The 20,277-nt window shown below is 58.8% G+C and overlaps 1 protein-coding gene across 2 annotated transcripts; it reads right to left on the minus strand.

The window, feature by feature from the left end:
• Positions 1 to 9,114: 9,114 nt before the first annotated feature.
• On the minus strand, positions 9,115 to 20,175 carry mgat1b (alpha-1,3-mannosyl-glycoprotein 2-beta-N-acetylglucosaminyltransferase b). 2 transcript variants are annotated; one of them, XM_088908236.1, is made up of 3 exons: positions 18,494 to 20,175; positions 12,147 to 13,000; positions 9,115 to 11,220 (listed from the first exon to the last, which is right to left on the minus strand). In XM_088908236.1, exons 2-3 carry the CDS (start codon positions 12,840 to 12,842, stop codon positions 10,522 to 10,524), a joined length of 1,395 nt encoding a protein of 464 aa, XP_088764362.1. In that variant the 5' UTR covers positions 12,843 to 13,000; positions 18,494 to 20,175; the 3' UTR covers positions 9,115 to 10,521. The 2 variants fall into 2 exon arrangements, with proteins under 2 accessions (XP_088764362.1, XP_088764365.1); XM_088908239.1 differs by lacking the exon at positions 18,494 to 20,175 and adding an exon at positions 15,021 to 15,438.
• Between the last annotated feature and the right edge of the window lie 102 nt (positions 20,176 to 20,277).

Here is a 20,277-nt window from a genome sequence, read left to right on the forward strand (position 1 = left end):
CTATCCTGTCTTTCTCTCTCCTCTCTCTTCCCTCTCTCCACTCTCGTCTCTATCCTGTCTTTCTCTCTCCTCTCTCCCTCTCTCCTCTCTCTTTCTCTCCTGTCCTTCTCTCCTCTCTCTCCCTCTCTCCTCTCTCTCTCTCCTGTCCTTCTCTCTCCTCTCCCTCTATCTGTCCTCTCTCCCTCTATCCTCTGTCCTTCTCTCATTTCTCTTTCTCTCCTGTCCTTCTCTCTCCTTTGTCTTCCCTCTCTCCTCTCTCGTCTCTCTATCCTTGTCTCTCTCCTCTCTCCTGTCCTTGTCTTTCTCCTCTCTCCTTTTCTCCTCTCTTTCTCTCCTGTCTCCTCTGTCCTCTGTTCGTCTCTGTCCTTCTCTCTCCTCTCCCTCTCCTCTCTCTCCTCTATCCTCACCGATGAGGAGAACAGTGTATTGATTCCTCCCTGATTACACCAGTAGAGACACATCACTGAGCGGGGAAGTTACTAGGGAAACATCCATTTTAAGAAAAATACAAAAGTCAACAAAAAAGATGGCAGGAACAGTAACAGATCGGACACAGGCTGATGTTAACTCAGGCAGCTCTGGGTACCTCATGGCGCTGTGGAGTCTGTGAGCAGTACCGCCTGCAGCCACAGGAGGGAGACACTCCCGTCCGCTCTCACAGCAGATCAGCTGTCACACTGCTCACAGACTCCACAGCGCCAGCAGTACCGCCTGCAGCCACAGGAGGGAGACACTCCCGTCCGCTCTCACAGCAGATCAGCTGTCACACTGCTCACAGACTCCACAGCGCCGGCAGTACCGCCTGCAGCCACAGGAGGGAGACACTCCCGTCCGCTCTCACAGCGGATCAGCTGTCACACTGCTCACAGACTCCACAGCGCCAGCAGTACCGCCTGCGGCCACAGGAGGGAGACACTCCCGTCCGCTCTCACAGCAGATCAGCTGTCACACTGCTCACAGACTCCACAGCGCCGGCAGTACCGCCTGCAGCCACAGGAGGGAGACACTCCCGTCCGCTCTCACAGCGGATCAGCTGTCACACTGCTCACAGACTCCACAGCGCCAGCAGTACCGCCTGCGGCCACAGGAGGGAGACACTCCCGTCCGCTCTCACAGCAGATCAGCTGTCACACTGCTCACAGACTCCACAGCGCCGGCAGTACCGCCTGCAGCCACCAGAGGGAGACACTGCCGTCCGCTCTCACAGCGGATCAGCTGTCACACTGCTCACAGACTCCACAGCGCCGGCAGTACCGCCTGCAGCCACAGGAGGGAGACACTCCCGTCCGCTCTCACAGCGGATCAGCTGTCACACTGCTCACAGACTCCACAGCGCCAGCAGTACCGCCTGCGGCCACAGGAGGGAGACACTCCCGTCCGCTCTCACAGCAGATCAGCTGTCACACTGCTCACAGACTCCACAGCGCCAGCAGTACCGCCTGCGGCCACAGGAGGGAGACACTCCCGTCCGCTCTCACAGCGGATCAGCTGTCACACTGCTCACAGACTCCACAGCGCCAGGAGTACCGCCTGCACCCACAGGAGGGAGACACTCCCGTCCGCTCTCACAGCGGATCAGCTGTCACACTGCTCACAGACTCCACAGCGCCAGCAGTACCGCCTGCAGCCACAGGAGGGAGACACTCCCGTCCGCTCTCACTGCGGATCGGCTGTCACACTGCTCACAGACTCCACAGCACCAGCAGTACCGCCTGCAGCCACCAGAGGGAGACAACGCGCCCGGGTTTCCGAGGTCTGGTCGAGACGCAGCTAATTTCCACGTGAGAATTTAAAAGCTCGCGTGGAATTGTCAAACGGGCTCCTGGGTCTCGCTTTTCCTACAACGTTAAAAAAAAACAACAACATCTCTCAGAGCAGAGGGTGAAGGTCAGTCAGTGTTTCTGACGTCGGGGGAAGAGCTCCTGTTGTTTGAAATGTGGGGGCGCAGCGGGTCGAGTTGGGGGGGGGGTGTCTCGTCTTGGAGCCCTGCGGGTGCTCTCCGCTCTGGGGGGGCTGGGGAGGGAGACAGGCCAGGCTGGAGGAGCAGAGAGGACGATTCTGCCCCCACTGGGACACAGGTCAAACAGGGTTCTCACTTCTGTGATCAGCAGGACGCGCCAGTCGGGTGGGGCCGCACGCTGCGGGCGGCGGAGGTGAGCCCCCCCCCCTTATGGCGTTAGGAGTGGCAGACGAGAGGCCGCTCAGCCCATCTGGCCTGCCCGTTCGCTAGTGGTGGCTTGACCTGTGGATCTCGTAACCTGGCTGCTTTCCAGACAGAGCTGGATGGGGTTCAACCACAGGGCCGGGCAGCTTGTTCCCCACCCCCACCCCCTTCTGTGTACAGTAGAGCCTCCTGTCCTGACTGGAGGAGCTCACCCAGCTGTGTCTGGAGAGGAGCCAGGGTATCAGCTTGTTCCCCACCCCCACCCCCCTCTGTGTACAGTAGAGCCTCCTGTCCTGACTGGAGGAGCTCACCCAGCTGTGTCTGGAGAGGAGCCAGGGTATCAGCTTGTTCCCCACCCCCAACCCCCTCTGTGTACAGTAGAGCCTCCTGTCCTGACTGGAGGAGCTCACCCAGCTGTGTCTGGAGAGGAGCCAGGGTATCAGCTTGTTCCCCACCCCCACCCCCCCTCTGTGTACAGTAGAGCCTCCTGTCCTGACCGGAGGAGCTCACCCAGCTGTGTCTGGAGAGAAGCCAGGGTATCGGCTTCAACCACAGGGCTGGGCAGCTTGTTCCCCACCCCCACCCCCCCTCGGTGTAAAGGTGCGCCTCCCGTCCTGACTGGAGGAGCTCACCCAGCTGTGTCTGGAGAGGCGCCAGTGGACTGGTCACCCGTGAACGGCAGTGCCTGCGGAGAGGGTTCCTCTCCAGAAGGGGCTTCGGCTCAGACGCGCTGATCTTAGACGCCTGACTTCAGTCAGCGAAGACCTCAGGGGTCTCGTTTTCAGTTCAGTTCTGACCCACAGTGACGTGTTGAGAAGGGAAGAGATGAGAGTGCTGAGGGGTGTGGCCCTCTAGTAGTGTGGAGGTTGAGGCTGGGGGGTGGTTGTAGCTGCTTGGCTGTAGGTTCGAGTCCTGGGTGGGAGCTGAGCTGAGCTTTGCTTTCAGTTCAGTTCTGACCCAGAGTGACGTGTTGAGAAGTGAGCAGGCTGAGGAGGTGGAGTAGTGGGTTAGTGTCCCGGTGGTGAAGGCTGTGGGTTGTGGGTTCGAGCCCAGATGGGGTCCTGTGCTGTGTTTTTGACTCTTGCCGGCAGTAACGCAGTGATAAGTGAAGAGAGGGGGGCTGGAGGATGTGGGACTCTGTGGAGCAGGAGGTTAAGCCCTAGGGGGCTGGAGGGACTGGTTGTGGGTTCGAACCCGGGCTGAGCCCTGAGCCTTCTCTTCACTTCAGCTCTCACCAACTGCAGCAGGTTGAGAAGTAAAGGTACCGGGGTTGAGTGCTGTAGTGGGGAGGTTAAGGTGCTGGCCTCTAGCTGGCTGGTTGTGGGTTTGAGAATCTGCCTCCTGGGTCTTGTTTTCATTTAAGCTCTTACCAACAGTAATGCACTGATAAGTACAGAGGTTGAGCCTCTGGGAGTGTGTGGCCCTGTAGTGTGGAGGTTAAGGCTGTGAGCTCAGAGCTCTCTGGTTGTGGGTTCAAGTCCTACTGGAGTCCTGAGTGATGTTTTCAAATTCTTGCCAGCAGTGACACGTTGATAAGTACGAAACGGGGCTGTTGAGGAGTGTGTCTCTCTAGTGTGGAGGTTAAGGCTGTGGGCTCCCAGCAGCCTGGTTGTGGGTTCAAGTCCTGAGTGTTGTTTTCTATTAATCTCTTACCAACAGTAATGCACTGATAATTAAAGAGATTGAGGCTTTGTGAGTGTGTGGCCCTGTAGTGTGGAGGTTAAGGCTGTGAGCTCAGAGCTCTCTGGTTGTGGGTTCAAGTCCCACTGGAGTCCTGAGCCTTGTTTTCAAATACATTCTTACCAACAGTAATACATTGACTAGTAAAGAGATTAAGTCTTTGTTAGTGTGTGCCTCTCTAGTGTGGAGGTTAAGGCCAGGGGTTCTCAACTGCCTGGTTGTGGGTTCAAAACCCCACTCTGCCTCCTCAGTGTTGTTTTCTATTAATCTCTTACCAACAGTAATCCACTGACAAGTAGAGATTGAGGCTCTGGGAGTGTGTGGCCCTGTAGTGTGGAGGTTAAGGCTCTGGACTCCCAGCTCGCTGGTTGTGGGTTCAAGTCCCACTGGAGTCCTGAGTGATGTTTTCAAATTCTTGCCAGCAGTGACACGTTGATAAGTACGAAACGGGGCTGTTGAGGAGTGGGCCTCTCTAGCGTGGAGGTTAAGGTTGTGTGCTCCCAGCGGCCTGGTTGCAGGTTCAAGTCCCGCTGAGAGTGCTGTGCTCTCAGTTTAATTCTTCTCGACAGAAACGTGGTGATAAGCTGGGGGAGCTGTAAGGGTGGGTGGGAGGCCCAACAGAGGAGAGGGTAAGACTCTGGCCTCCCGATGGCAGGGTCCCGGGTTCAAGTCCAGGCTGGGCGGTGAGCTGGATGGTAGAGGAGTGAGCAGGGCTCAGTGGTATGGACAAGTAACTAGATGAGCAGGGAGAGGGGGTCTGGGATTTACCTTTTACTGGTAGGTTGAAACAGTTGAAATTTTTCAGTAAAAGGTAAATCCCAGACCCCCTCTCCCTGCTCATCTAGTTACTTGTCCATACCACTGAGCCCTGCTCACTCCTCTACCATCCAGCTCACCGCCCAGCCTGGACTTGAACCCGGGACCCTGCCATCGGGAGGCCAGAGTCTTACCCTCTCCTCTGTTGGGCCTCCCACCCACCCTTACAGCTCCCCCAGCTTATCACCACGTTTCTGTCGAGAAGAATTAAACTGAGAGCACAGCACTCTCAGCGGGACTTGAACCTGCAACCAGGCCGCTGGGAGCACACAGCCTTAACCTCCACGCTAGAGAGGCCCACTCCTCAACAGCCCCGTTTCGTACTTATCAACGTGTCACTGCTGGCAAGAATTTGAAAACATCACTCAGGACTCCAGTGGGACTTGAACCCACAACCAGCGAGCTGGGAGTCCAGAGCCTTAACCTCCACACTACAGGGCCACACACTCCCAGAGCCTCAATCTCTGTACTTATCAGTGCATTACTGTTGGTAAGAGATTAATAGAAAACAACACTCAGGACTTGAACCCACAACCAGAGAGCTCTGAGCTCACAGCCTTAACCTCCACACTACAGGGCCACACACTCACAAAGCCTCAATCTCTTTAATTATCAGTGCATTACTGTTGGTAAGAGATTAATTGAGAACAACACTCCGGACTTGAACCCACAACCAGGCCACTGGGAGCCTACAGCCTTAACCTCCACCCTAGAGAGGCACACTCCTCAACAGCCCCTTATCTGTACTTATCAATGTGTCACTGCTGGCAAGAATTTGAAAACAAGGCTCAGGACTCCAGTGGGACTTGAACCCACAACCAGAGAGCTGGGAGTCTAGAGCCTTAACCTGCACACTACAGGGCCACACACTCCCAGAGCCTCAATCTCTGTACTTATCAGTGCATTACTGTTGGTAAGAGATTAATAGAAAACAAGGCCCAGGAGGGAGGGTGGGGTTTTGAACCCACAACCAGGCAGCTGGGAGCCCCCAGCCTAAACCTCCACACTACAGAGCCGCAGCTACAAGCCCAGTCTCTGTACTTATCACTGTGTTACTGCTGGGAAGAATTTATTTAAAAACAAGGCTCAGGACTGAGCCTGTGTTTGAACCCACAACCAGACAGCTGGGAGTCCACAGCCTTCACCTCCACCCTACCAGACCACACAGACTTGACTGCCATCTCTTCACTTATCAGCATGTTAATGTTGGTAAGAAATTAACTGAAAACCAGGTGCAGGTGCCCCCACCTGGATTCGAACCCACAGCCCCCCGGTGCTGCTCAGCCCTGTCCTCTCGAGAGCCACACGAGCTCCTGCCTCAGCCTCTTTACTTATCTCTGTGTTACTGGTCATGAGACTCGCCCACAAACCTCACGCAGCAGGGCTTCAACACACATTCACCCCACACTGCGCTACACAACACACTGCGCTACACAGCCACACCACACACTGCGCTACACAACACACTGCACTACACAGCCACACCTCACACTGCGCTACACAACCACACCACACACTGTGCGCTACACAGCCACACCCCACACTGCGCTACACAACACACCACACACTGCGCTACACAACACACTGCGCTACACAGCCACACCACACACTGCGCTACACAACACACTGCACTACACAGCCACACCCCACACTGCGCTACACAGCCACACCACACACTGTGCGCTACACAGCCACACCCCACATTGCGCTACACAACACACTGCGCTACACAGCCACACCACACACTGCACTACACAACACACTGCGCTACACAGCCACACCTCACACTGCGCTACACAACCACACGACACACTGCGCTACACCCCACACTGCACTACACAGCCACACCACACACTGTGCGCTACACAGCCACAACACACACTGCGCTACACAACACACTGCGCTACACAGCCACACCACACACTGCGCGGCGCTACACAGCCACACCACACACTGTGCTACACAACCACACGACACACTGCGCTACACCCCACACTGCACTACACAGCCACACCACACACTGTGCGCTACACAGCCACAACACACACTGCGCTACACAACACACTGCGCTACACAGCCACACCACACACTGCGCGGCGCTACACAGCCACACCACACACTGTGCTACACAACCACACGACACACTGCGCTACACCCCACACTGCACTACACAGCCACACCACACACTGTGCGCTACACAGCCACAACACACACTGCGCTACACAACACACTGCGCGGCGCTACACAGCCACACCCCACACCGACCTGGTCTCTTCCTTTAAAGCACGTGTCACTGTAAGTGAGCGCGCCACCGAAAACAAACTCCCCACCAGACGAGCAGCGCAGACCGCCAACCCCTACACCGTAGAGGTCCACAAGACACGGCTCAGCTCTCTCTCTCTCTCGCTCCCAGTGGGAATTAAACTGAAAACAGACCACAGCACTCGAACCCACAACCGCGCCGCTGGCAGCCCTCAGTCTTAACCCCCCACCCAGAGGGGCCCTCTCTTTCCTCATCAGTGTGTTGCAGTGGGGGAGGACTCAGGCTGAAAACTCAACTCGTTTCTCACGAGGGGCAGAGAGCCTTTTCACTCTCCACCTCACCCGCCTCGATTTTTACCGAGGTAAGAATTCAACTGCGAACACGGCTGTCACCTCAAGCAGGACTTGAACCCCCCCAGCCCTACGGGTCAGGGGTCGGGGGTCAGGAGCTCTTGCCACGGAGCCCCAGTGTCTCTGTGGGAGTGGGAGTGGGGCTCCTGGGGTCTCCCAGCCCAGCATCAGAGTCCAGGAGCACCTCCAGCCGTCTGGGTGTCATGGGGAGGGGGGGGTGTACAGAGTCTGGAGGTGAGGCGCCCAGCTCGCGACTGGACAGCTGGACCCTGAAATCCTAGAGTCTCTCTCTCTCTCTCTCTCGCCATCCTGGGGCCCCCATCGCCGCGGTACTGTCACTCGTTACATTAAAACGACTCGAAACGCAGCTCGTTGAAAAGGAGCTACAGTTTTATATTCCAGGACTCAAATCTAAGATAGATACCTGCGTGCCCAGGTACGATGCGCACAAGGTAAGAAAGACCCTCCGAATGACCTGCTGAACTGGAGTTCGCCTTTATTATTACACGCCCCGTTAGAAGGTGACGTTCCGCAGCGCGGCCACTTGGCGGCGACATTGCTACACGTGTGGATGAGGCGCTGCTCCTGAAGGAGCGCCCGGCGGCGGTCGCGGTCGTTCCGCCCAGCGGCCGCCAGGGGGAGCTCTCGGCCGCTCTCGCCGGGCACAGCGCCCGCGGTTCCTGCTGGAAAGCCCCATCAGCGGCCGCGGCGGGGGGGGGGGGGGGGGAGGAGGAGGAGGAGGGACTCTGCTCCTCCGGAAACAGCAGGAGGCACAGGCAGGAAACAGGAAACAGGCCAGGAAGCAGGGTGGCTCCCGCTGAGCCCCAGCAGAGCCGCGGAGCTGTTGCATGTGAAGCCTGCTCCCCCCCCCCCCGCCCGGCCGGACAACACTTCTGTCTGCCACAGATCGCCGGGGCCTCCGTCTGTCCCCCCTGGTCTCTCCTCCAGCCAGCACAGCGCCCCCTCCAGGCCTGGGGACTCCGTCTGTCCCCTCCCTGTCCCTCCTCCAGCCCACACAGCGCCCCCTGCAGGCCTGGGGCCTCCGTCTGTCCCCTCCCTGTCCCTCCTCCAGCCCACACAGCGCCCCCTGCAGGCCTGAGGCCTCCGTCTGTCCCCTCCCTGTCCCTCCTCCAGCCCACACAGCGCCCCCTGCAGGCCTGGGGCCTCCGTCTGTCCCCTCCCTGTCCCTCCTCCAGCCAGCACAGCGCCCCCTCCAGGCCTGAGGCCTCCGTCTGTCCCCTCCCTGTCCCTCCTCCAGCCCGCACAGCGCCCCCTGCAGGCCTGGGGACTCCGTCTGTCCCCTCCCTGTCCCTCCTCCAGCCCACACAGCGCCCCCTCCAGGCCTGGGGCCTCCGTCTGTCCCCTCCCGGGCCCCTGAGCCAGCACAGCGCCCCCTGCAGGCCCGTCCCTTGTCCTGGAGGAGGCAGAGCTCCAGGGAGAGACCCCCGAACCCCCGCCGGTCAGCGCCCCTGCGGACAGTGAGCCCCAACTGCCCCACCACCACCCCCACAGCCCCGGGCTGCAGCCGGCCAGTCCCCCCTCCTCCCCCCAGAGCTCCAGGAGTCCAGCTGCTTGCTGGGAGGTGACCCCCTGGCCGGACGAAGAGACGGTCCCGGGTGCGAGCAGCGCCGGACGAAGAGAGGACACCGCGGCCGTCATCAGGACAAGCCTCTTTATTCCCGGCCCATTAACAGACACTCCAGGCAGGGCTGAGGGGCTCCCCGGGGGGGGGGGGACCCCCACTCGCCCCCCCCCCCCCCTGCGGGGAAACAGCCACGAAATTCAAAACAAACGATCCGGAGATCCGGGGCCAAACCAAACCCCCCCAAAAAGGAAATCGATTAAAAATTAATATAGACTTTTAATATTCCTACATATCGCCGACATCCCCCCCTCACGACCTCCTAACCCACACGGTATTAATATATTTATATCAAAATACAAATATATCGGCAGAATCAAACCCAGCAGTGGAAACGAGAGGGAAAAAACACGACAATCATTGGTTTCCTGTGGAGACTAATCCAGACCCTACTGGTCAGAGGTCCAGATCCACACCAACGCAGCTGACCGGACTGGGAGCTGGACTAGTGATCCACTGGGATTATAATCAGACTCCAGTGACACTGACAGCAGTCTGAGACTCTCCAGGCTGGACTGGGAGCTGGATTAGTTCTTCACTGGGATTATAATCAGACTCCAGTGACACTGACAGAGCAGTCTGAGACTCCCCAGGCTGGACTGGACTGACTGGACTGGGAGCTGGATTAGTTCTTCACTGGGATTATAATCAGACTCCAGTGACACTGACAGAGCAGTCTGAGACTCCCCAGGCTGGACTAGACTGACTGGACTGGGAGCTGGATTATTGATTCACTGGGATTATAATCAGACTCCAGTGACACTGACAGAGCAGTCTGAGACTCTCCAGGCTGGACTGGACTGACTGGACTGGGAGCTGGATTAGTTCTTCACTGGGATTATAATCAGACTCCCAGTGACACTGACAGAGCTGTCTGAGACTCTCCAGGCTGGACTGGACTGACTGGACTGGGAGCTGGATTATTGATTCACTGGGATTATAATCAGACTCCAGTGACACTGACAGAGCTGTCTGAGACTCTCCAGGCTGGACTGGACTGGGAGCTGGATTAGTTCTTCACTGGGATTATAATCAATTAGTTATTTGCTGGAAATCTCTGGCTTCAAACGCGCCGATGATGATTATGATGTGGAATCATTCGGTCATCTTCATCTTCATCACCCCCCCACCCCCATCACCCTCCTTTAACATCAAGTGGAAAATTAAAACAGTAGCGAAATATTAATATATATATATGTGTGTGTGTGTATATAAACAACTCGTTAAAATCTCAGATCTTTGAGTTCGGGGGGGCCCCCTACACCCCCAAAACAAAAGCAGACCCACGGGTGGGTGGGAGAGCTCCACGGCGCCCCCTGTCAACCGGGCGCGGCGCTGTGCGCTGTGGGGGGGGGGGGGGGGGGTTTGTGGTTTAGGGTCCGACGGCGCTCTGCAGCTCCTTAACGAGCTCGTTAAGAGCTCCGAGGCCCCCCTGCGGCCCAGTCTGTCTCTCTCCTGGGGCGCCGGCAGGCTGGGGGGGGTCCCCCGATGGGGTGAGGGGGGGGAGGGGGGAGGCGTCCCCACCTGCCTCGTCCCAGCCCCCCCGCGGACCAGCGGTCCTCTGGTCCATCTGGGAGCCCCCTCACCTCCAGGGCCGGGGGGGGGGCTAGCTCCAGGTGGTGTCGTACCCGCTCCAGCCCGGCGGGGGCGCCAGGTAGACGCGGCGTCCGCGGTGCAGGAAGCTGACCACGCCGCGGTAGCCGGCCCGCGGCACGCCGGACTTGAGGTCGTCCATGACGCCCAGGGCCTTGGCCAGAGCCTTGAAGCCGGCGTGGGTGGCGTACTGAACCCGGAAGGGCCCGGGTCCCGGGGGCCGGCCCGCCTGCAGCTCCTCGGCCCGCGCCAGCGGGGCGCCGTAGACCCGCCGCTCGAACGTCCGGTCGTACTCCTCCTGCCGCAGGTAGGCCAGGTCCAGCCGGCCGAAGGGCACGTAGCGGGCGTTGAGCTGGATGTCGCGCAGGTACTGGTCGAAGAACTGGCCCAGGCTGACCCCCCGCCGCCCGAAGGTCAGGGTGCGCGACACCTCGGGGCGCACGCAGGCCCGGCCCCGGCGCTGCTCGGGGCGCCGCATCCAGTCGTCCCAGAAGGCGGCGGGCCACTTGGGCGCCAGCTCGGCCCACAGCTGGCGCCGCAGCAGCCAGCCCAGCCCCGGGAAGAAGTCGGTGCGGTGCAGCAGCTCGGGGGCGCCCGCGTCCACCAGCCCCGCCCGGCCGTTGTCGTTCCAGGCCGACACGCACCACAGCGAGGGGTCCTGCTGCAGCAGGGGGTACAGGGCGCGGAAGTACTCGAAGAAGTCGGGGGCCACCTGCGGGGGGGAGAGAGAGAGAGAGAGAGAGAGAGGGGGGGACGGGATTAGTACTGCTGTCATCATTACTGCGGCTTACTCTTGTATAGCGCCTTGCTGGACCCTCCCCTCAGAGCTCTTCCCAGGTCAGGGGGATCCCCTCCTCCACCCCCCCCCCCCAGTGTGCAGCCCCCACCTGGATGATGCTCCAGTCCGCTCAGCACACAGCAGCTCTCAGTGGGGAGGAGAGCAGAGGGATGGAGCCAGTTCAGAGAGGGGGGTGATTAGGAGGCCGTGATGGGTCAAGACCGGGGGTGGGGGGGGGAGAGCGCCCCCCCCGGGCCCTACAGCACATTAACACTGCCCCGAGTGAGGGAGAGGGGGTGAATGCAGACACACCGATGAAGGGGACATCCGTCTCCTCCCTCTCTCTCCCTGTCCTGAGTAATCTGATTGGTGTAATCCGGTCGGTCGCTGGAGAGCTAATCTGAGGGAAACAAGCCTGCTCAGCACTGCCGGGATTAGATGACACGAGCGCTCCGCACACCGTCCTGAACGCCTTCACTGGAGACGGGGGGGGCATTTGGTAACTAGAATTTAACTGATCTGAGGATCTCCCCCAGCTGCGTCTGGAGAGGAGCCGGGGTATCGGCTTCAACCACACGGGCTGGACAGCTTGTTCCCCACCCCCACCCCCCTCTGTGTACAGAAGAGCCTCCTGTCCTGACTGGAGGAGCTCACCCAGCTGTGTCTGGAGAGAAGCCAGGGTATCGGCTTCAACCACACGGGCTGGACAGCTTGTTCCCCACCCCCACCACCCTCTGTGTACAGAAGAGCCTCCTGTCCTCACCAGAGGAGCTCAACCACACGGCTGGGCCAGCTTGTTCCACACCCCCACCACCCTCTGTGTACAGGTCGCCCACCCCACCCCCCCCCCAGCCCCTCACCTCCAGGTCGTCCTCCACCACGATGGCGGCGCTGTGCCCCAGGGTGTCGAAGACCTGGCCCAGCGCCCAGCGATAGTGCCGGGCGATCCTGTAGTAGCCCTGGAACTTGCGGTGCTCGGGCCGCACGGGCGGGTCGGAGAGGTCGGGCTGGCGCAGGTGGGCCACCCGGTCGCCGTAGGAGGCGATGACCCGGGCCGTCTCGGCGTGGCCGCAGTCCTGGCTGACGATGATGGGGTGCAGCTCGGCGGAGGTCCGGTACTCCAGCAGCTTGTCCAGGCAGCGCCTGACCGTGGGCCGGTCGCAGGCGATGACCAGCACCGGGATCACGGCCGGGCCCGGCGTGGCGGCGGGGGCCGCGGAGGGGGCGGGGCCCCCGCCCTCGCCCGCCGCCGCCCGCCCCTCGCCCTTCCTCTCCCCGGCCCGGCGGTCCCACAGGGCCCGGTGGCTCTGGATCTGCTGCAGCAGGTGCTTCTGGGTCTCCAGCTCCTTCTCCACCTCCTCGGCCAGCCGCACCACCTCCCCGGCCAGGCCCCCGGCCCCGCCCCCGGCCCCGCCCTCGCCGGGCTCGGCCCCGCCCCGGTCCGCCCCCAGCCCGCCCAGCGGGGGGCGCCCCCACAGGAAGAGCAGCAGCAGGGCGTTCCAGGCGACGAAGAGCAGGGCGCCGCACAGGATCAGAGAGCCTTTCTTGCGCACCATGGCCGAGGGGAGGGAGCCGCCAGAGGGAGGGGGGGGCGGGGGAGAAACACGCAGGGGAGGGGGGAGAGGAAAGGGGGAGGGGGGGAGACAGAGGGGAGGGGGAGGAGGGAGAGAGAGGGAGGCCTGGTCTGGCTGCTCCTTAACCTACAGCCATGAACCTGCGAGAGACAGAGAGAGAGAGAGAACAGGTCTGAGATGTCACTGTCTGTCGACGTTGTGTTACACACACACACGCAAACGCAGAGAACGTGCTGGCTCTGTAATGTTGTAATGTCTGTCACTGGATAATTGTTAACTGTCTCTGCTGTGGCAAAACTGATCATACCCTTCAAGCTCTGAATCGGGGAGAGAGAGAGACACAGACGCACACAGAGGGACAGAGGGACAGACACGCAGAGAGACACGCAGAGAGACACGCAGAGAGGCAGAGACGCACACAGACGCACACACAGAGAGGCAGAGACGCACACAGAGAGGCAGAGACGCACACAGAGAGGCAGAGACGCACACAGACGCGCACGCAGAGAGGCAGAGACACACAGACACACACAGAGAGGCAGAGACACACAGACACACACAGAGAGGCAGAGACACACAGACGCACACAGAGAGGGGACAGGACAGGATAGGACAGGTCTCAGCCGCGCAGCTCAGACAGGCTCAGACCACAAGCCTCTCAGCCGTGCGGGGGGAGACGATCCTCTGCACAAGCCCGAGCTGTCCCGGGCGCTCAGGGGGAAAGAGCCGGCGGCGCCCAGCAGGGGGTGCCGGTGCCCCCAAGGGTGTGCGTCTCCCCCTCCTCTGACAGCTTGTTCCAGTACAGCGCCCGGAGCTCATCCGACACCTCCACCAGAACCCAGCGCAGCCGGGCGGCCACAGTTCCCAGCCGCCTGATCATTACCCTTATCTAAAACACATGTTCTACAACAAACAACCAAGAGAGAGAGAGAGAGAGACCAGGCAGAGAGGGAGGGAGAGACAGGGCTTGGAGAGAAAGACGGGAAAGACACAGGAGACAGGGGTCAGGGGTGGAGAGAGAGAGAGAGAGACAGGAAAATACACAGGATTAGGGAGAGACAGCAGAGAGACAGGAGGTGACAGAGACAGGGAGACAGGAGGAGACACAGCAGGCAGGGGTGAGAGACAGGAGAGACACAGGAGGCAGGGGTGAGAGACAGGAGGAGACACAGCAGGCAGGGGTGAGAGACAAGAGAGAGACACAGCAGGCAGGGGTGAGAGACAAGAGAGAGACACAGCAGGCAGGGGTGAGAGACAGGAGGAGACACAGCAGACAGGGGTGAGAGACAGGAGAGAGACACAGCAGACAGGGGTGAGAGACAGGAGAGAGACACAGCAGGCAGGGGTGAGAGACAGGAGAGAGACACAGCAGGCAGGGGTGAGAGACAGGAGAGAGACACAGCAGACAGGGGTGAGAGACAGGAGGAGACACAGCAGACAGGGGTGAGAGACAGGAGAGAATCACAGCAGACAGGGGTGAGAGACAGGAGAGAATCACAGCAGACAGGGGTGAGAGACAGGAGAAACACAGCAGACAGGGGTGAGAGACAGGAGAAACACAGCAAACGGGTGAGAGACAGGAGAGAGACACAGCAGGCAGGGGTGAGAGACAGGAGGAGACACAGCAGACAGGGGTGAGAGCCAGGAGGAGACACAGCAGGCAGGGGTGAGAGCCAGGAGGAGACACAGCAGGCAGGGGTGAGAGCCAGGAGGAGACACAGCAGGCAGGGGTGAGAGACAGGAGGGAGACAGATAACGCAGTAAAACGCATAGGGGGAGGGGAGAAGCGAAGGCTCTGACGGAGCTGTTACGCCCCAGCACCCCTGCCTCCCTGCACCCCAAGACCAGAGCGTGACCCCCAGCTGTCCCTGACCCCGGAGCAGGGATCGGAGGAGAGCTGGGAAAACACACCTCCCAACAACCCGGCAAGCCAGGACTCCAAACCGGAGCGCCTCACACACTCTTGTACACACTCTCTCACACACTCACACACTCTTGTACACACTCACACACTCTTGTACACACTCACACACTCTTGTACACACTCACACACACTCACAGCACGCGCGCGCGGACAGGCACACCGAGCCAGGAAACGAGCTGCCGGAACACTTCGCAGAAAACCAGACGAAAGGAAAGAACTTCAGGCTCTGTTCTTACAGCGAGACGGCCGAGGGAGAGGAGACACCTTCTTCCACGCAGGGGAACGGCGCGGCCCGCCCGCGCGCGCGAGGGGGAGAGAGGGAGACGGAGACGAAAACAGAGAGAGGCAGAGAGAGACTCCAGCGCAGCCAGACCGAGGGAATGCCTCTCACAGAAAACCCCTGCAGGATTGTATTACTCCTCCTCCTCCTCCCTCTCCCTCACTTTCGGAAACGTGTCAGCGCTCAGTAGGCTACCGCAGAGGAAAAGGAGGTCAAAGTGCGCGCGACAGAAAATACCTTCCCAAACTCTGTTAACCGCTTGTGGGAAGTCACGCAAGGTGCCCAGGAGAAGAGTTTACAGGGGCAGGGGCAACAGACAGCCCTCTGAGTGCCTGTGACCTGCGGGTAAAGAGTCACACCCGATTCCGGCGTCCAACAGCACGCGCAGCGTGAGGGGAGTCACACCGGATAACCTCTATAAACACACGTGAACTACAAAAGGAGAGTCACACCAGTTTCCCCCTGGAAACCTGCGGGACGCGTGTCTAGACAGCGGCACCAGATTCCCTCGCAAAACAGTCTTCAGGCAGAGAGTCACACCAGATTCCCCTTATCAAGCAGTGTGTAAAGAGAGTCACACCAGATTCCCCAGTGTGAACAGTGTGTAAAGAGAGTCACACCAGATTCCTGTTATACAGCAGTGTGCAAAGAGAGTCACACCAGATTCCCCAGTGTGAACAGTGTGTAAAGAGAGTCACACCAGATTCCCCAGTGTGAACAGTGTGTAAAGAGAGTCACACCAGATTCCCCAGTGTGAACAGTGTGTAAAGAGAGTCACATCAGATTCCCGTTATCAAGCAGTGTGTAAAGAGAGTCACACCAGATTCCCCAGTGTGAACAGTGTGTAAAGAGAGTCACACCAGATTCCCCAGTGTGAACAGTGTGTAAAGAGAGTCACACCAGATTCCCCAGTGTGAACAGTGTGTGAAGAGAGTCACATCAGACTCCCGTTATACAACAGTGTGTAAAGAGAGTCACACCAGATTCCCCAGTGTGAACAGTGTGTAAAGAGAGTCACACCAGATCCCCTTATAAAACAAGATGTAAAGAGAGTCACACCAGATCCCCTTATAAAACAAGATGTAAAGAGAGTCACACCAGATCCCTTTATAAAACAAGATGTAAAGAGAGTCACACCAGATCCCCTTATAAAAGTAAGAAGTGTGGAGTCACACCAGACTTATACAAGTGTGTGAACAGGGTGTACAGAGTCACACCACCTCCCCTCATAAGGCGCCCCGAGTCTCACTGGGGTGGTAATGATCAGGAACTGCAGCTTTCCGGGCAGGGAAACGAGTCTCCATGGGACCAGCTGGTCAGAGCACACCCAGCTCTCTGTCTGGACCGCAGGGGGTTTAAAGCACGAAACGGTGGGAACACAGACGGGTTCAAACGCAGTTTTTAAGGGAAACTTTCCAGCTCCGCGGGCTGTAAAACCGACTCGTGCAGGGCACCGCATCTCATCGTGCACGTCAGGCAGAAGCAGGTGTTCCTTTTAACGGCTTGGAAACACTTGCGGTTTCACCGAAAAAACCCTACCGCGCCAAGATCAGAAACATCCCGCGGCGTTTCAAGACGTGCAAGAAGTCTGAAACCGAGTGCAACAGCTGCAGAAAAACCTCAAACTCTGTCCTTCTCAACTGCAACCTCACCCTCACACTCCTCCTCCTCCTCCTCAGATCTGTACAGGACTGGAGAGACACTCAGTCTGATCACCTCCAGCTTCACCCTCACACTCCTCCTCCTCAGATCTCTACAGGACTGGAGAGACACTCAGTCTGATCACCTCCAGCTTCACCCTCACACTCCTCCTCCTCAGATCTGTACAGGACTGGAGAGACACTCAGTCTGATCACCTCCAGCTTCACCCTCACACTCCTCCTCCTCAGATCTGTACAGGACTGGAGAGACACTCAGTCTGATCACCTCCAGCCTCACCCTCACACTCCTCCTCCTCAGATCTGTACAGGACTGGAGAGACACTCAGTCTGATCACCTCCAGCCTCACCCTCACACTCCTCCTCCTCAGATCTGTACAGGACTGGAGAGACACTCAGTCTGATCACCTCCAGCTTCACCCTCACACTCCTCCTCCTCAGATCTGTATAGGACTGGAGGGACACTCAGTCTGATCACCTCCAGCTTCACCCTCACACTCCTCCTCCTCAGATCTGGACAGGACTGGAGAGACACTCAGTCTGATCACCTCCAGCTTCACCCTCACACTCCTCCTCCTCAGATCTGTACAGGACTGGAGAGACACTCAGTCTGATCACCTCCAGCTTCACCCTCACACTCCTCCTCCTCAGATCTGTACAGGACTGGAGAGACACTCAGTCTGATCACCTCCAGCCTCACCCTCACACTCCTCCTCCTCAGATCTGTACAGGACTGGAGAGACACTCAGTCTGATCACCTCCAGCTTCACCCTCACACTCCTCCTCCTCAGATCTGTACAGGACTGGAGAGACACTCAGTCCAGCTCCTGTGCTGTATAGACAGGACAGACAGGATAAACCAGTTCTCTCCAAACAGGTAAATGAGAAAAGGAACACGAGAAGTTCCCTTCTTGAGAACACAAGAACGAGAAAACTGAGACGGGTGGGAAAAATCGTATAGTCGATGGGACCCTGCGTGTGTGTGTCTGCGTTACTGCGAAAGAGTGTGTTGGGTGTGTGTGTGTGTTTGTGAGACGATAGTGTGACAGTGTGTATAATAGTGTGTTGGAGAGAGTGTGTGTGTGACTCGGAGCATGCTGGAGTGAGAGTTCGTCAGAATGAGTGTAGCAGTATCAGAAAGGGTTGAGGTGTGTGTAGGAGTGTGTGTGCGTGCGTGCGTCAGAGTGCCAGAACAGGTGTGGTACGATCAGTGATCCGTGACCGGGTCAATATTTGCATTGTAAAGTCAGAACAAAGCCTGAGGCAACACAAAAAACAGCACTAGAGACACTACACTCATACCTGTACATAGACACCTGGTGTCCAGACTGAACAGCTTCTCCAATATGACCGGACAGGCGAGTGTGTCCAGTGTGTCCAGTAAGAGTCTGGACAGGTGAGTGTGTACAGCGTGTCCAGTGAGAGTCTGGACAGGTGAGTGTGTACAGCGTGTCCAGTCAGAGTCTGGACAGGTGAGTGTGTACAGTGTGTCCAGTAGGAGTCTGGACAAGTGAGTGTGTCCAGTCAGAGTCTGGACAGGTGAGTGTGTACAGCGTCTCCAGTAAGAGTCCGGACAGGTGAGTGTGTCCAGTGTGTCCAGTAAGAGTCTGGACAGGCGAGTCTCTACAGTGTCTGTACACCGGGTATCACACACGGTGACCACACACCCCTTACATGCAGCAAACTCCGCACCCGTGTCCCTGCTGTCCGGGACCTCACCGCCCCGATCCGCCCCGAACTCGCCGAGCTGCACGGAACCGAGCGATCGCACCTGGGACGCACTGCTGCTGTCCGAGCGCCGTCTCCGCTGTCCAACTCTCCGGTTCGCTACCCGCGTGTCAGCACCACCTCATCGCCGCCTGCTCCCCGTCCTGTCTCCCGCTCTCTCCGGCTTCCCGACGGCTACCGGGGATCCGCCATTGACTCCCCGGCAGAAAAAAAAAAAACATCCAACTGCGACCCGACGGCTAAGAGGGAACGTCTTTATCCTCCCGGGCTCTCCTCGCCGGCCCCCTGTGGGCGACCGTCTCTTGCCCTCTCCGGTTTTGGCCACAGAGGCGAACCGGAGCGGGAGGGGAGGGTGGAGAGGGGAGGGGAAAAAAAAAAAAGAGCAGAACTCCACAGCCGCCCAGGCTCGCTCGCTCGCTCGCACACACAACACACACACACACTCTCTCCTCTCCGCCACAGCACCACTTCCGGACTGCCTGGAACGGGAAGTCCCGCCCCCGCCGCGGCCCCAGCGCTTCCTCCCAGCAACCCCCCGGCCCCTGAGCATCTCCCCTAGCAACTGTAGCGCGGCGCGTCAGAGCAGCCGAGGGGGGAGTTGGCCTGCTGTGATTGGGCGATGGCAGAGGAGGCGGGGACAGGAGCAGGGACTCGGACACGCCCCCCCCCCCGCCTCCTCAGCAGCACACAGAGCTGCTCCGGCTGGGAGCTTGATTTTCACATCGATTACAAAATAAAACATTTTATTACGTAAGTTAGATACGACGCCATTTGAATCCTCAGTAACGAGTTAAGGGACTTCACGTTTAACATTGTAACGGGAGAAAAGGCTGCTCCTTTGTTGTGATTGCAACTCCACGAAGTGCGTTATCGGCGCCATCAGCCTGGCAAAGCCCAGCTTGTTCCCAACAACACAAGCCAGAGGACTGGAGCCGAACATCACAGAGACGTGCGACCATACACAGAGGGGGGTGGTTGTGGGGAACAAGCTGCCCAGCCCTGTGGTTGAAGCCGATACCCTGGCTTCTCTCCAGACACAGCTGGGTGAGCTCCTCCAGTCAGGACAGGAGGCTCTACTGTACACAGAGGGGGGTGGGGGTGGGGAACAAGCTGCCCAGCCCTGTGGTGGAAGCCGATACCCTGGCTCCTCTCTCCAGACACAGCTGGGTGAGCTCCTCCAGTCAGGACAGGAGGCTCTTCTGTACACAGAGGGGGGTGGGGGTGGGGAACAGGCCGCCCAGCCCTGTGGTTGAAGCCGATACCCTGGCTTCTCTCCAGACACAGCTGGGTGAGCTCCTCCAGTCAGGACAGGAGGCTCTTCTGTACACAGAGTGGGGTGGGGGTGGGGAACAAGCTGCCCAGCCCTGTGGTGGAAGCCGATACCCTGGCTCCTCTCTCCAGACACAGCTGGGTGAGCTCCTCCAGTCAGGACAGGAGGCTCTACTCTACACAGAGGGCGGTGGGGGTGGGGAACAAGCTGTCTAGCCGTGTAGTTGAAGCCGATATCCTGGCTCCTCTCTCCAGCCACAGCTGGGTGAGTTCCATGAATCAATTACCTACTCCCTACCAAGCGGCCGAATGGACACTGTCTATTTAAGGTCCTCGATCTCACTGGACTTTCCCACACCTGGGCTCTCCACGCCAGAAGAACCGGTTTAGCTCTGGGCGGCCCATCTCCGGGCCCCGGTACTCTGCACGTTTCCACTCCAGCCCCAGTCTGAACCGCGGCTCGTTACGGTCTTAACGGGGGGGGCGACCGGAGCCCCTCCCAGAACGCGGGGCCCCTCCTGCAGTGCCGTCTGCGCCCTCCCGGGGAGCGCCCAAACT

Source organism: Atractosteus spatula, assembly GCF_055471065.1.
Source record: "Atractosteus spatula isolate fAtrSpa1 chromosome 10 unlocalized genomic scaffold, fAtrSpa1.hap1 SUPER_10_unloc_1, whole genome shotgun sequence".
Taxonomy (NCBI): domain Eukaryota; kingdom Metazoa; phylum Chordata; class Actinopteri; order Semionotiformes; family Lepisosteidae; genus Atractosteus; species Atractosteus spatula.

Bases quoted from the DNA above. Each gene is read 5' to 3' on its own strand.
- mgat1b (XM_088908236.1), bottom strand. From the start codon at position 12,842: ATGGTGCGCAAGAAAGGCTCTCTGATCCTGTGCGGCGCCCTGCTCTTC. The intron at 11,221-12,146 runs GTGAGGGGCTGG...TCCCCCCCGCAG, and splicing joins TGGTGGAGGACGACCTGGAG to GTGGCCCCCGACTTCTTCGA.